This window comes from Dioscorea cayenensis, chromosome 8 (genome assembly GCF_009730915.1).
Source record: "Dioscorea cayenensis subsp. rotundata cultivar TDr96_F1 chromosome 8, TDr96_F1_v2_PseudoChromosome.rev07_lg8_w22 25.fasta, whole genome shotgun sequence".
Lineage (NCBI taxonomy): Eukaryota > Viridiplantae > Streptophyta > Magnoliopsida > Dioscoreales > Dioscoreaceae > Dioscorea > Dioscorea cayenensis.
Genome location: NC_052478.1, coordinates 4,477,941 through 4,490,278, shown reverse-complemented (window position 1 = coordinate 4,490,278; position 12,338 = coordinate 4,477,941). Strand labels below are relative to the sequence as shown.

At 31.4% G+C, this 12,338-nt stretch overlaps 2 protein-coding genes across 2 annotated transcripts; one reads left to right on the top strand and one right to left on the bottom strand.

The window, feature by feature from the left end:
* Window positions 1–6,720: 6,720 nt before the first annotated feature.
* On the top strand, window positions 6,721–8,521 carry LOC120266600 (WAT1-related protein At4g28040-like). The gene is made up of 7 exons (XM_039274240.1): window positions 6,721–6,986; window positions 7,074–7,142; window positions 7,231–7,347; window positions 7,442–7,643; window positions 7,748–7,906; window positions 7,997–8,148; window positions 8,261–8,521. The coding sequence occupies exons 1-7, from the start codon at window positions 6,799–6,801 to the stop codon at window positions 8,451–8,453; spliced, it is 1,080 nt and encodes a 359-aa protein (XP_039130174.1). The 5' UTR covers window positions 6,721–6,798; the 3' UTR covers window positions 8,454–8,521.
* An 803-nt stretch (window positions 8,522–9,324) lies between these two features.
* On the bottom strand, window positions 9,325–11,424 carry LOC120266725 (cytochrome c oxidase subunit 6b-3). Its single transcript, XM_039274383.1, has 4 exons — window positions 11,368–11,424; window positions 10,366–10,454; window positions 10,179–10,260; window positions 9,325–9,576 (listed from the first exon to the last, which is right to left on the bottom strand). The coding sequence occupies exons 1-4, from the start codon at window positions 11,374–11,376 to the stop codon at window positions 9,523–9,525; spliced, it is 234 nt and encodes a 77-aa protein (XP_039130317.1). The 5' UTR covers window positions 11,377–11,424; the 3' UTR covers window positions 9,325–9,522.
* Window positions 11,425–12,338: the final 914 nt, after the last annotated feature.

Genomic DNA, 12,338 nt, shown 5'->3' with positions numbered 1-12,338 from the left:
TCCTTAATTTAAGGTATATGCTATTTATGTTAGTTTTTATATATTGAATATTAGTTATCAAGCTTGTTAGTGCAACCGCACTATTTATTGGCATGATTTGACACCTAGACCAAGTGATGTGGCAATCAAGGTGACAAAGCATAATTGATGATGTGGCAAGCATGGTGACATGGCATGGAGACTTGGAGTGCAAGGCAAACATCTTGAAGATCTTGATGGAGCTATTTTTAATCATGGTGAAGCAATCTTAAAGATCTTGGTGGAGTTATTTTTGGCAATGCATTACAACTTGAAGACAAGATCATATCAAGACCATATTTAGGTGATATGATTGAAGACTAAATATGGTGGAGCTTAATTAAAGAAAGATCTATTCATGGTGTGAATAAAGGAGATATGATTTGATGAGAATCATCAAGTCTATCAAGGCAAGATTTCGAGGACCAAACTCGTGGTGAATCAAGATCAAGTTCGAGAATCTTCAAGACCAAACTCTGAAAGATCGAAGACTAAGTTTGGCAAGTTTCGCTGAAGACGACAAGGACGCTGGCGCCTTGCGAGGGATCCTGTGATGAGGAACCCGAGGAGGTAGGGCTAGTTGCCTGCAATGGATCGAGAGATTTGGCCGATCGACTCGGACCAAGCATGACCGGAGGTCGATGGGTCTCGAGGTCGCCCACAACGTAAACTCGTAACTCACCAAGTCAAGCAGTACTATGTCAGCAATTCATGTTACAACAGGAGTCGCAATACCTAATTTGGCGTGTTTTTAAATTAGTAGTCATGAGATTCTAAAAAGAGGTGACTGTTATATTTGGGACGCTGAGGCTGCCCATATAAGCTCACCCTTGCTCGAGATCGTAGGCGCGACTCTCGAGCGACTCTTCGGCGAGAGCGTGAGCACCAAACAATCTGTAGAGGTGAAAGTGATCTTTATCACCGAGAGCGTGAGTGATGCTGTTCAGACTTTCATCTATTTTTACCCTTTAGCGATTGTTTATCTCCGGCTGTCCCAAGACGTAGTGCAAGCGGACGCTAACCCAAGTACCAACATCACGTGTCTCCTTGTGTTTGTTTGTGTGCTTTTTATTTATTAGTTTGTGTGAGACTTCTATGAGTACTTAAGTGTTAGTTAATACCCACAAACCACATCGGAGGAACTAACAAAGCTTTTAAATCATCGAACTATCTTTAATTTATAATGTTGTCATACTCTGACAGAAACTTTAATTTTATATAGAAAAAGACACACACTGTTTACACGCTAATTGGATGTCCGACCTACAGCTTTTCAGCTTCTAAGCAATGCTTGTCATTTTTCATGTCAAGCATTAATTATTCATGTTCAAAGAGTACTTAGTTGTTTAACTTTTTTTATTTAAGTGCATAAATCATATATTTATTTAAAAACAAAAATAATTACACAACAAAAGACAAGTGACACAAATCAATAAAACCGAACAAAACAAATGAGACTTTTTTTTCTTAAATATTATAAAAAATAAAGATGCGTATGTTCTAGATTATTTATCTAAATGCGCGTTTTTTGGAAAAACAAAATATTTTTTTTTTGTGTTTTATCTTTTTTTTTTAATATAGAAAACGAAAGAAATTTTTTTAAAAAAAATAAATAAATGAAAAGTGGAAAACGGGCTCTCCCGTTTTCCACTTTCGGGCTCTCCCGTTTTCCACTTTTTGTTTTAAAAATATATTATACATGTATATAATATCTGTATGTGTATATATATATATCCGTTAGTCACCCTTTTAACGAAAATAAAATTTTTTTACCATTGCATTTTTTTTATATATTTTTTTTTTATATAATGCCCATTTCCCACTTCAGACCACCTCTCCTCCATTCTCATTTTCTCCCATTCTAATCCTATTTCAAGTTCTAATTGTCCGGTGTTTTATATTTACACGTGTACGAGATTTTTATTGATAATTTTTAATGGCGTTCTTAAGATTATAGAGTGACCATATTTCATCTATTTTGCCGAAAAAAAGTAATTTTTTGTGCTAAGTACTGATTGGTGTAGGTTTGACAGTCCTACTTTATGTTAAGTACTGATTTGTGCAAGTTTGACCGTCATATTTTCTATTAATTACTGACCAATGCAAGTTTGATCGTCCTATTTTCTATTAATTACTGACTGGTACATGTTTGACCGAGCTACTTTATACTAATTACTAACCGGTGCAGGTTTGACCAATGACGTAGGTTTGACCGTCCTACTTTGTGCTAATTACTGATCGGTGCAGATTTGACTGTCCTACTTTTTTACTAATTGGTGGTGCAAATTTAGCCATACTACTTTGTACTAATTACTAATCGGTGCAAGTTTAACCGTCCTAATTACTGACCGGTGCATATTTGACCGTCATATTTTCTAATATTTTCAAGATATATATTTTTTAAAAAATAAAACCTATACATATATAACTTAATTATTATTTTCTAATATAATTTTTTTTTAAAAAAAAATTAACTCCTTAACCGCAGCATGTTTGGCGGTTAAGAATTTTTTAAAGATTTTAAAAAAAAATGGAAAACGGGAGAGAGTCTCGTTTTCTAATTTTTTGTATTAAAAAAATTTAAAAAAAATAAAAACGGGAGAAACTCTCCCGTTTTCATAATTTTTTAATTAAAAAAGAGAGCTTCTCCCATTTTCTATTTTTTTAATAAAAAAATAATTAAAAAAATGAAGGAAAATTTTCCGTTTTCTCAAAAAAAAAAAAAAATACGCATTATAGTAAATAATGCAGAACATGCCTATTTTTATAATTTTTTATTATTTACAAAATTAAAAAAAAAACCCTATATAAACCACCTTGATGAGCTAATAAAACTTGATATTGATATCCACCAATCATAAATGTAGGGTTGTACATGTAGACAAAAGACTAAAAAATGAATGGAGGTACCTACAAAATAATCAATGAGGGTGATCATCCATTTCAAGTAAGGCAAAGGAGTATTAGGGGTTATCAAGTCACTAGCTCAAACTAGGGGCGTAAACGAGCCGAGCCAAGCCGAGTGGAGTATCACCAGACTCGAGCTCGTTCAAGTCATGTTTTTTATGCTCAAACTCGACTCGCTAAAAAGCTCAAGTAGATCAACCTTGACTCGTAAAGCTCAAAATTAGTTATACTCAAACTAAGCTCGAAAAGCTTGAGCTCATTTAAGCTCGATTAACCTGTCATTTCCAAATAATGTAAATAAATCTAATATAATTCATAATAAAATTTCAAATTCAACACATCTTCATTATATTCAAAATAAAATTCCAAGCTCCAAATATGATTAATTTGGGGTTTATTTGGGGCTAGAATTTAAAAATTAGAATAATGTGGCTTATATACTTAGGTATTTTTGTAATTTAAATATAACTAATTTTTAATATTTTATATATAGAAGCTCGTTTAGGCTCACGCGAACTGAGTAATTTTATGCTCGAGATCGGCTTGTCAAATTAAACAAGTAGCTTGAGCTTCGTTCGACTCGTAAAAAGTAGAATCGAATTCGAGCATAGACCAAATCGATCTCTAGTAGCTCACAAGCAACTCAACTCATTTACAATTACACCCCTAACTCTAACCCAATCCAATATATGGATGCCATTTCTCCATAACCTACAATGGTGCCACTACTATAACGGTATCGAAAATGTCTCTATCTTTAAAAATTGCCTACTATATCAGAAGTAGGGATATTAAAAGTTATTTTTAGTGGTGAGTTAATATGTCATAGTGTGGAAATGACTTTTTTTTTACTGGTGGTGTTCGAAATAGAAATAACCACAATGTGAGCATAATTAATTCATTCCAAATCTGCAATTCCTGTATAAAAAACATCACCAACCTTAATAAGAGCTTTTTTACCATTGAGTTCAAATATGGCTCTATTAATTTCTTCCAATGTAAAAGGGACCTTGAGATGAGAGAGATCAGTCTAAGGTTTAAGCTAATCAATCCGGCCCAATTTTCTTTTCACTTGAAATTGCATATTAATTCTATATACATTTTAATCTTAAGACAATAAAATTATACAAGGTTGTTAAACAAGCCTAGTTCTAATAAGATCATGAATTGGATTAACATTTATCCCACAACTTTTACTTCAATCTCTACATAAATTTAATAGAATATTACGATATATTATTATGTGACATGCTTGTCTTATAAATAACATTCCAAAATAATTAGATTGCTAAAAGAGAATCAACACAATAAAATAAAATAAATTGTTAGACCCCCAAGATTTATTATCACATATGCACATCCACACGAGAAGAGTAGTTTCAAGATATAAATAAGTAAATAAATCAAGTTGAAATAAGCAAATCAAATATAAGCTAAAAATAAAGACTTGATAAGTAATTAAATAGAATTCAAATAATTTTGAATTCATTCAAATAAACCTTGCTATCAAGAGGTTTTTACTAGTGCCATCTTTAGGAATATTTAATTGTCATCTTTTTATCTAATTTTATCTAATTTGTCACCATTCTCACAGAATTGATGATTCTTTTTAATTACTTCTACGTTGAAAAGTTTTGAATCGCAAATTCAGAGTGGCGGAAAGAAAAAAAAAACTTTTGGAGAAGTTAAATACAACCACTATTCTATATAGGAGTTGGTAATTGCTTTTGTCTTATATATATATATATATATACCCACTTTCGAAGTTAGTTTTAAAATTTTATGAAATTTTATTTAAGAGAAAAATGAAATAGGAACATGTTATAATTGCTTGGTGGAAAATTATCGATTCTATTTAACTTTATATCATTACTTTTGAGTTCAACTTGATGGCAAAATAGACATAAGAACCTGTTGATTATGACTAAAACAAAAACATTAAAAAAATTAAGAAAAAAAAGAAAAAGGCTTTGAGAAAGAATGGTGCATGTTCTATTTTTCTTTTTCTTTTTTTTTTAAATTTTTTTTATAAATATGATAAGTATTGTTAAATGAATAGACAAATATAAAAGTGCATTAGTTATAATAGCTTAACAAACTTTTAAAGATAAATTTTGTTGCCATGTAATTTAAAAAAAATGGACAAACAAATAATATTGATGAGTAGAGCCCTTATCCTTAGTGAACGTCCATAATTTATGAATTTATGGACGTAGTTTTGGACTGTTGGATTTCAATCCATCTTAATATACAGTACATTAACAATAGTAACAAGCAGTACTATATAAGCAAAATTTTGAACTCTCATCCTTTACGCAATTTATGGTGAGTTACTGTTGATTTCTCATGCACACTAAGATAGTGTTTGTTTGGAGGGATTTGGAGTTACATGTAACTTTAGTTACTATGTTTTTCAAAATCCAGTGTTTGGTTCACATGATTTTAAAAACCAATGTAACTCATATCACATCCAATGAGAGATTTGGTTTTACGCCTAAATTGGGCGTAAAACCATATCCCTTGTCCTAAAATGTCTTCACATATATAACTTGTTACCTATATGTGATCAATTAAGAAAAAACAAGTATTGTCAAACATTCATGGATACTTTTGTTGAGTGGACAAAATTATAAAATATTATAATAATTTTAATAACTGATTTATAATAAAATTAATAGTTAAATAATCCATACTATAATTAAAATCATTAAATAACATGGTAGAAATGTATGAAAAATTTATAAATACTTTTTTTGTTGGGTTAATAATTAAATTTAAAAATTGAAAATATAATAAAAATTAAATAATATAATAATAATTTTAATAACTAATTTAATAATAAAATTAATAGTTAAACTAATTGATACGATACTTAAAATCATTAAAATGACATTAAAATATTTTGTATATAAAAAATTTTAATTTCAAATTTATAAATTTCCTTGACCAAATACAAAATCTTATAATACTTATATTTAACTAAACATCAAATTTGACTACACGGTATTTTAAAATCAGTGTATTTCCAATTACATTATAACTGAAAATCGACTATATTTACAGTTACAATGTACCAAACACCACCTAAGTTTTTCACATGAAACCATGATATCTGAGTTTCACTTAATTTTGTATTTAAATATAAATATAATTACCAAAATAGTCCATGTATTTCTCTCTCTCTTTTCTTTTGGTCCTTTTACTCAAAAATGCTCCGACTAGTTTTTTTACTTTTGAAAATGTGTCCACTTAGTTAAAAATGCTCCCAACTAGTCCCTCTACTTTTGAAAATCCTCCCAACTAGTCCTTCTAGTTTGGTCATTTTTAAAAGTAGAGGGATTAGTTGGGAGTATTTTTAACTAAGTGGGCACATTTTCAAAAATAGAGAGACTAGTCAGGAGCATTTCTGAGTAGAGGGACCAAAAGAGAAGAGAGATAAAAATAGAGGGACCAATCAGAGTATTATGCCTTAAATATAAAACAAATTTATTTGATTAAAAACAAATGTTTATACAAATTTGATCACAGCGATACTAATTTACATATGAATTTTACAAATTAATGATTCAATTCGATTTGGATGAAGTCAAAAAGTGATAATGTTGATCCAATGGTGCGTGACATAAGTGATAAGTCAGTGACAGGGCGTGTCAATTGTGTTGTTGTGTTTGAAAATAATGTCTTATCATACCATAAATTCTCATCAATGGACTATGGGGACCAAGTTAAAAATCAAAGCAATGATAAAAAAGGTCCTTTACTTTGTAGAACCTTATAATTTCTCAAATACATATATGTAATATGAAACCTTCTCTCTTCTCTTTTTTATATAAACCTTCTCAAACATAGAAAACACAAACACACCTGCAAGCAATGAAGGGAAGGGTTGATCATCGTTTGAAAGAAGTGGTTGCAATGGTGGTGGTGCAAAGTATATATTCATGCATGACCATCTTTTCCAAAGAAGCATTCACAGAGGGCATGAGCATCATAGTCTTCGTTGTTTACAGACAAGCTATAGCTTCACTTCTCTTGATACCTACATCAATCATACTCAACAGGTCTCTCTTTCTCTTTGGATGAGAAAAAAAAATATTTCATTTCTTTTTATGTAAAATTATGTTGTTTGGTATTCATGTTGCAAGCAGAGGGAAGATTAATCAATTGGCTTTGGGGTTGAAGGGATTTCTTTTGGTGTTTCTTACTTCTTTTGTTGGGTATGATTTTTATGACTTTTTTGCTCTCTCTTTTGATTGCAATTAATTAATTAAAGTTGTTGTGATTCATGTTTTATCTCATTTTCAGTCCCACCATGCACCAGTACCTGTACTACAATGGTTTGGATTTATCATTGTCTTCTCTGGCTGCTGCAATGACCAATACACTCCCAGCTGCAACTTTTCTCATGGCTCTTGTTTTTGGGTGAACTACTCTTCAAACCATAGAATTTATAGCACACTATTTATCTCATGCTGCACTTTCTCTTGATGAAAAATTTTCAATGAAACATGAGCAGAGTTGAGAAACTAAAACCAAAAAGCTTGAGAACCTATGCCAAGATCTTTGGAACTCTAATCTGTGTAGCAGGAGCTGTTTGCATGGCTTTGTACAAGGGCTCCAAGCTTCATAACATTAATTTATTAGAAGAAAAATGGATCAAGGGGTTCCTATTTCTCACTGGAAGCATTTGCTGTTGGTCTCTTTGGTTAATTCTGCAGGTGAATTCAAGTTGCTGATTTATTCATTGTTCTTCATTTTTACAGGATTTTTTTATACACTGACCGAACCATCAACTGATCATCAATTTGATTTTGTTTTTCAGGCAATAATTTGTAAGAATTATCTTGATCCATTATCACTAGCAACCTGGGTGTCTTTCTTATCAACCATGCAATCATTTATCCTGGCACTAATCATAGAAACAAATTCAAATGCTTGGATAATCAAAACTGTTTTTCAACTTCTGTCTTGCTTATTTGTGGTAAATTTCATCAAAATCTGAATCATGAGAACTAAAAAATTACTTTATATCGCATGTATAACATATATATTGACAATAATTAATACACAGGGAATATTTGGATCTGGTGTGACATTTTATCTTGTATCTTGGGTAATTGCATCAAGAGGACCTGTGTTTTCTGCAATGTTTGCACCACTCAGCCTTGTGATCACTACGATCCTCAGTGCATTGCTGCTTCAAGAAAATGTCTATGTTGGAAGGTCTGTTCTAACAAAATCATCACCTGAATTATTGAAATCACTAATATCACCATCTCAACATAATAATTTGATTGATGTTATATTAATAGACAATATTGTTTCCAATTTTCAGCTTAATTGGTGCTACTGCTGTCGTTGGTGGATTGTACATGGTTCTGTGGGGAAAAACAGAGGATTATGAAACCAAAGCTAAAGTAGATCAAAAAGATGATTCAACAGAACAAGATGATGTCCAAAGTAGTTTGCATGAGTCTCTGCTGATTGGAAGAGACCTTGATATTGAAGGACATCCGCAGAATAACTAAGCCACTGTCATCATTTGAGAATAAAGTGAATTGAATAAAATTTCAGGGAACTTTTGGATCATTTATTACATATTATCTGCAATCATGGACAATTGCAAGAAGTGGTCCTCCTTTTTCTGCACTCTCTAATCCTCTTGCTGTTGTCATTACTTCCACCCTTCACCTTCTTGATCCTCATGAAAATCTTTACACATCTTAGGGTTATTTTATAGAGTAAAAAAAAAAACACACACACACACAGGCGCAAGCACACACACATCCATGTTCACATCCTAACAATGACATCCCAACTCCTTTGGAGCTCCTAAGCATATACACACACATGTATATATATGAAGGGTGTTTTACAAGTGTACCCGGAATAATTTTAAATTTTCATATTTGTCCCTGAATAAAAAATAATTACGTAAGTTTAAATTAGTTGAAAAACTATCCGTTAACAAATATATATAAAATGACCATAATACTCTTTTCATATATACCCTTAAAAAAAAATTTATTGTAAAATAAAATTGTACAATGATTATTTTAGACATTTTATATATTTTAATCCAAATTATAACCATAATTAATAAAATTTAATTAACTGAATCTAACAGTAGAGACATATCCGCAATTACTTATATTTTTTAGGGATATATATATGATTATATTTTTTCTGAAGATAAATATACAATTATAGAACTTTTGCGAGGTTTATAACAAATTTTTTCAATATAAGAACTTATATTATGTAGTAGATATTCTTGTCATATAAAATAAAACCATAAATGATACCATTTTTAGGGTTTCTGAACGCAACCAAAAAAATGGTAACATATTTTTGCCTTGCTGACAGCATGAAATCAAACTTTCACATGAACAAAAGGGCCAACAAAAGGAAAACCGCCGATCCATTGTTTTCTTATTGAAGCATTTGCCCAAACGCATAACATCCAAAAGTTCAGAAAATCTTGATTCAAAAGAAATTTGAAAAGCAAACACAAAGACTAAGTTCGAATAGCAACATATTGACTGTTTATTATAAACAGAGAACGTTTAGCTTGAAGCATTTTGATTCCTCTATCGATTAGAGAGGGCCTGGGAAATTTCCGTTCTCCCTCTGTTCATTCCACTTTTCAATCTGGCTCAATAAGACAAGCAAAATTAGTCAAATGGAATGCATAAAACCGGGAAAGAAAATAAAAATCTTACAGTACTTTTTCTTTCATTGGCATACTCAACTTCTTGAGGCTTTCAGTATAATGTGCAGATCACTTTATAATGCAGGTAAAATTAATGAACTAATGCATATACCAGTCAAGATTAATCACATGATGAAGTAGACAACTTTATAGATTAACAATAAAAGTTCTAATGCTTGAGCATATCATGTAATGGAAACTGACACATCAGGACATAATTGAATGAGTGCTAGATCTCACAAATTGCAAGACCATTGTACTTATATACTCGAGTTGAAGTTCCAAGTCCAACAAAAATATATCCAGAAGGCCAAGTTAGTCTCTATTTTAAAAGGTTTCTATGCAGATAAAGGAGTTAAGAAAGCCATCAATTTCAGGCAATAATAGAACCAATCAATAAATTAACACATTTAAAATAAAATAAATACATGGGAATGTGATCCAATACTATAGGCTGAGGATATATGAACAAGATTGGCTAGAAAACCACAAGCTACATTTAAGCTACAAATAGGTTTAAAGAAAATAGCATGATACCCACCCATTCGCCTGGGCAGAGAGATCGGTAGTATTTAGCAAACTTTTCACATTCTCCAGAATCATCACCTTTAGCATTCACACATCTGCACAAGTGGTGTTTGACCGATGGCAATTTAAGCAAGCATATGTAGATGCTACTTCAAAAAAGAACCATAATCATAAATTTAAAGTGATGAACAAACTCATACTTATGGAACTCGATATAACGAGTAAAACAATGCCTTGTTTGATTAGTTGTAGGAAAGCGAAAATCAGCCGGTGCTGTTTTTAACTCAATCTGTTGATCATGTAGACAATGAAAATAAGCTTTTTAGGGACATTAATTCTGGTGCAAAGAAAAAAAAAATCAAACTTTCCGTTAAAAACAAAATAATGGAATTCATAAACGTCAAAAAGAGACGGATTCTAACACATATATTTAACATGAGAAATTCATGGAGCATTAATAGCCACATAAGGCATGTTTTGATTAAGGTTGTCCAATATAAAAACTAGGGGCAGAGATGTCTAAATATCCAGAGCACTCGACTCGACGCCTAGACAATTGTTACTACAAAATTCAAGGACACCATTGGCAAATATCATTCAATTCTAATTCCCTACAAGGAAAAACATTAGAAAAAGAAAAAGACACTAGAAAACAGAATACAAGACACATGGTACCAGACTATGCTACAAAAATCAGTATATCGTTGTTCATGATCATAGAAATTTGTCAAAAATATGCTGAGCTAAATGTCAATTAGATTAGAATCTATAAAAATTATTCTTGTACATCAAGAAAATTAGTTTGTGAGCTCAAAAGAAACAAAAACGCATGACAAACACCACTGACTGTGAAAATATGAGTTCAGGTCTACAATTAAATCATCAACATCGAGCAAATTCCTCTCAAACCCTAAATGACAAAAGCTATCAAAGTGCCCTAGAAATTGAAAAAATTCAAAAATGTCACAAATTAACAGAGACCAATCAACCAAACGCACTGAAGAACATCAAAACAACATAATCTACAACAAAATCAACCAAATAATAAACAAAAAAACAACAACGCTTTCCAATGGATTACAGGAAACTATACTTTAAATCAATAACTTTTGCGCAAAACGAATCGAAAACTTTAATCAACAATCACATGAACCCCAAATTAAAAAGAAAAGGAAGAAAAATTAGGTTCGAGGAGAGACTACCTCGGCCATTGGAGATCGTGAGCGATGTAAGATGAACAGCGAAAGAGATGGTCCTCTCTCTCTCTCCTACACACACAAACATATTATTTCGTAGATAGTGCCTTGAGATTCGTGCTCGTCTCCAAAATGTCTTGGGTTTCCAATGATGATAGGCTCAGAAGAAGCAAAGGCTCAGTGGGCTTTTGACCTCATGGCCCAGAAATCGATAGTAATTATTTTCTTGTGTGGTATTAACTTAAAGTTTTAATCCAAATCTATAAAATATTTAATTTATATTTATTCGGCTGCCACTGCAAGTTGAGCTCCTATATAAAAAGGTTGAGAGTTTCCATACACCGTAGAGATATAATAATAAAAATCTGCTAGGTGATTTATCCACATCGATCAAAATATCTAACGGTTTTTCTAGCCTCACGGGTCACCCTTACAACACCCATTTTTCATATTTCATTAAATAAATAAATAAACTAAAAATCTTACAATTAATAAAGAACAATTGGCAAGCTACATAAACAACAACAATTTATTTTATTTCCTTAGGATCCTAAGATAAATAGATAATTATATATATTTTTTATAATAATATTGCATATAGTATTCATAAAAGTTTAATTCTTAAATATATACAACATATACGCTGCGTAAAATAAACCTGATATGTTATAGATATTTATAGTGTATATATAAATATTAATTAAAATTAACAATTTAATAGTATGCCAATAGATGTGGATCTAAGGACCGATACAAACGCTGAAAGTTAGGAATCCTTCGTCCAAGTAGTTGAGATTTTTAAGGACCATAAAGAAGAAGACTTCTCCATGCTCTTCTTCTTCTACCCTTATAACTCACACTACTAAACTAAACTACATTTACTCTTCACCTAACCCCACAAACCCTAACCCTAATTCTCACTCACGTACACCATTAATGGGGGACCCAATTAGTAACACAACCCTAGCTCAAAGCCC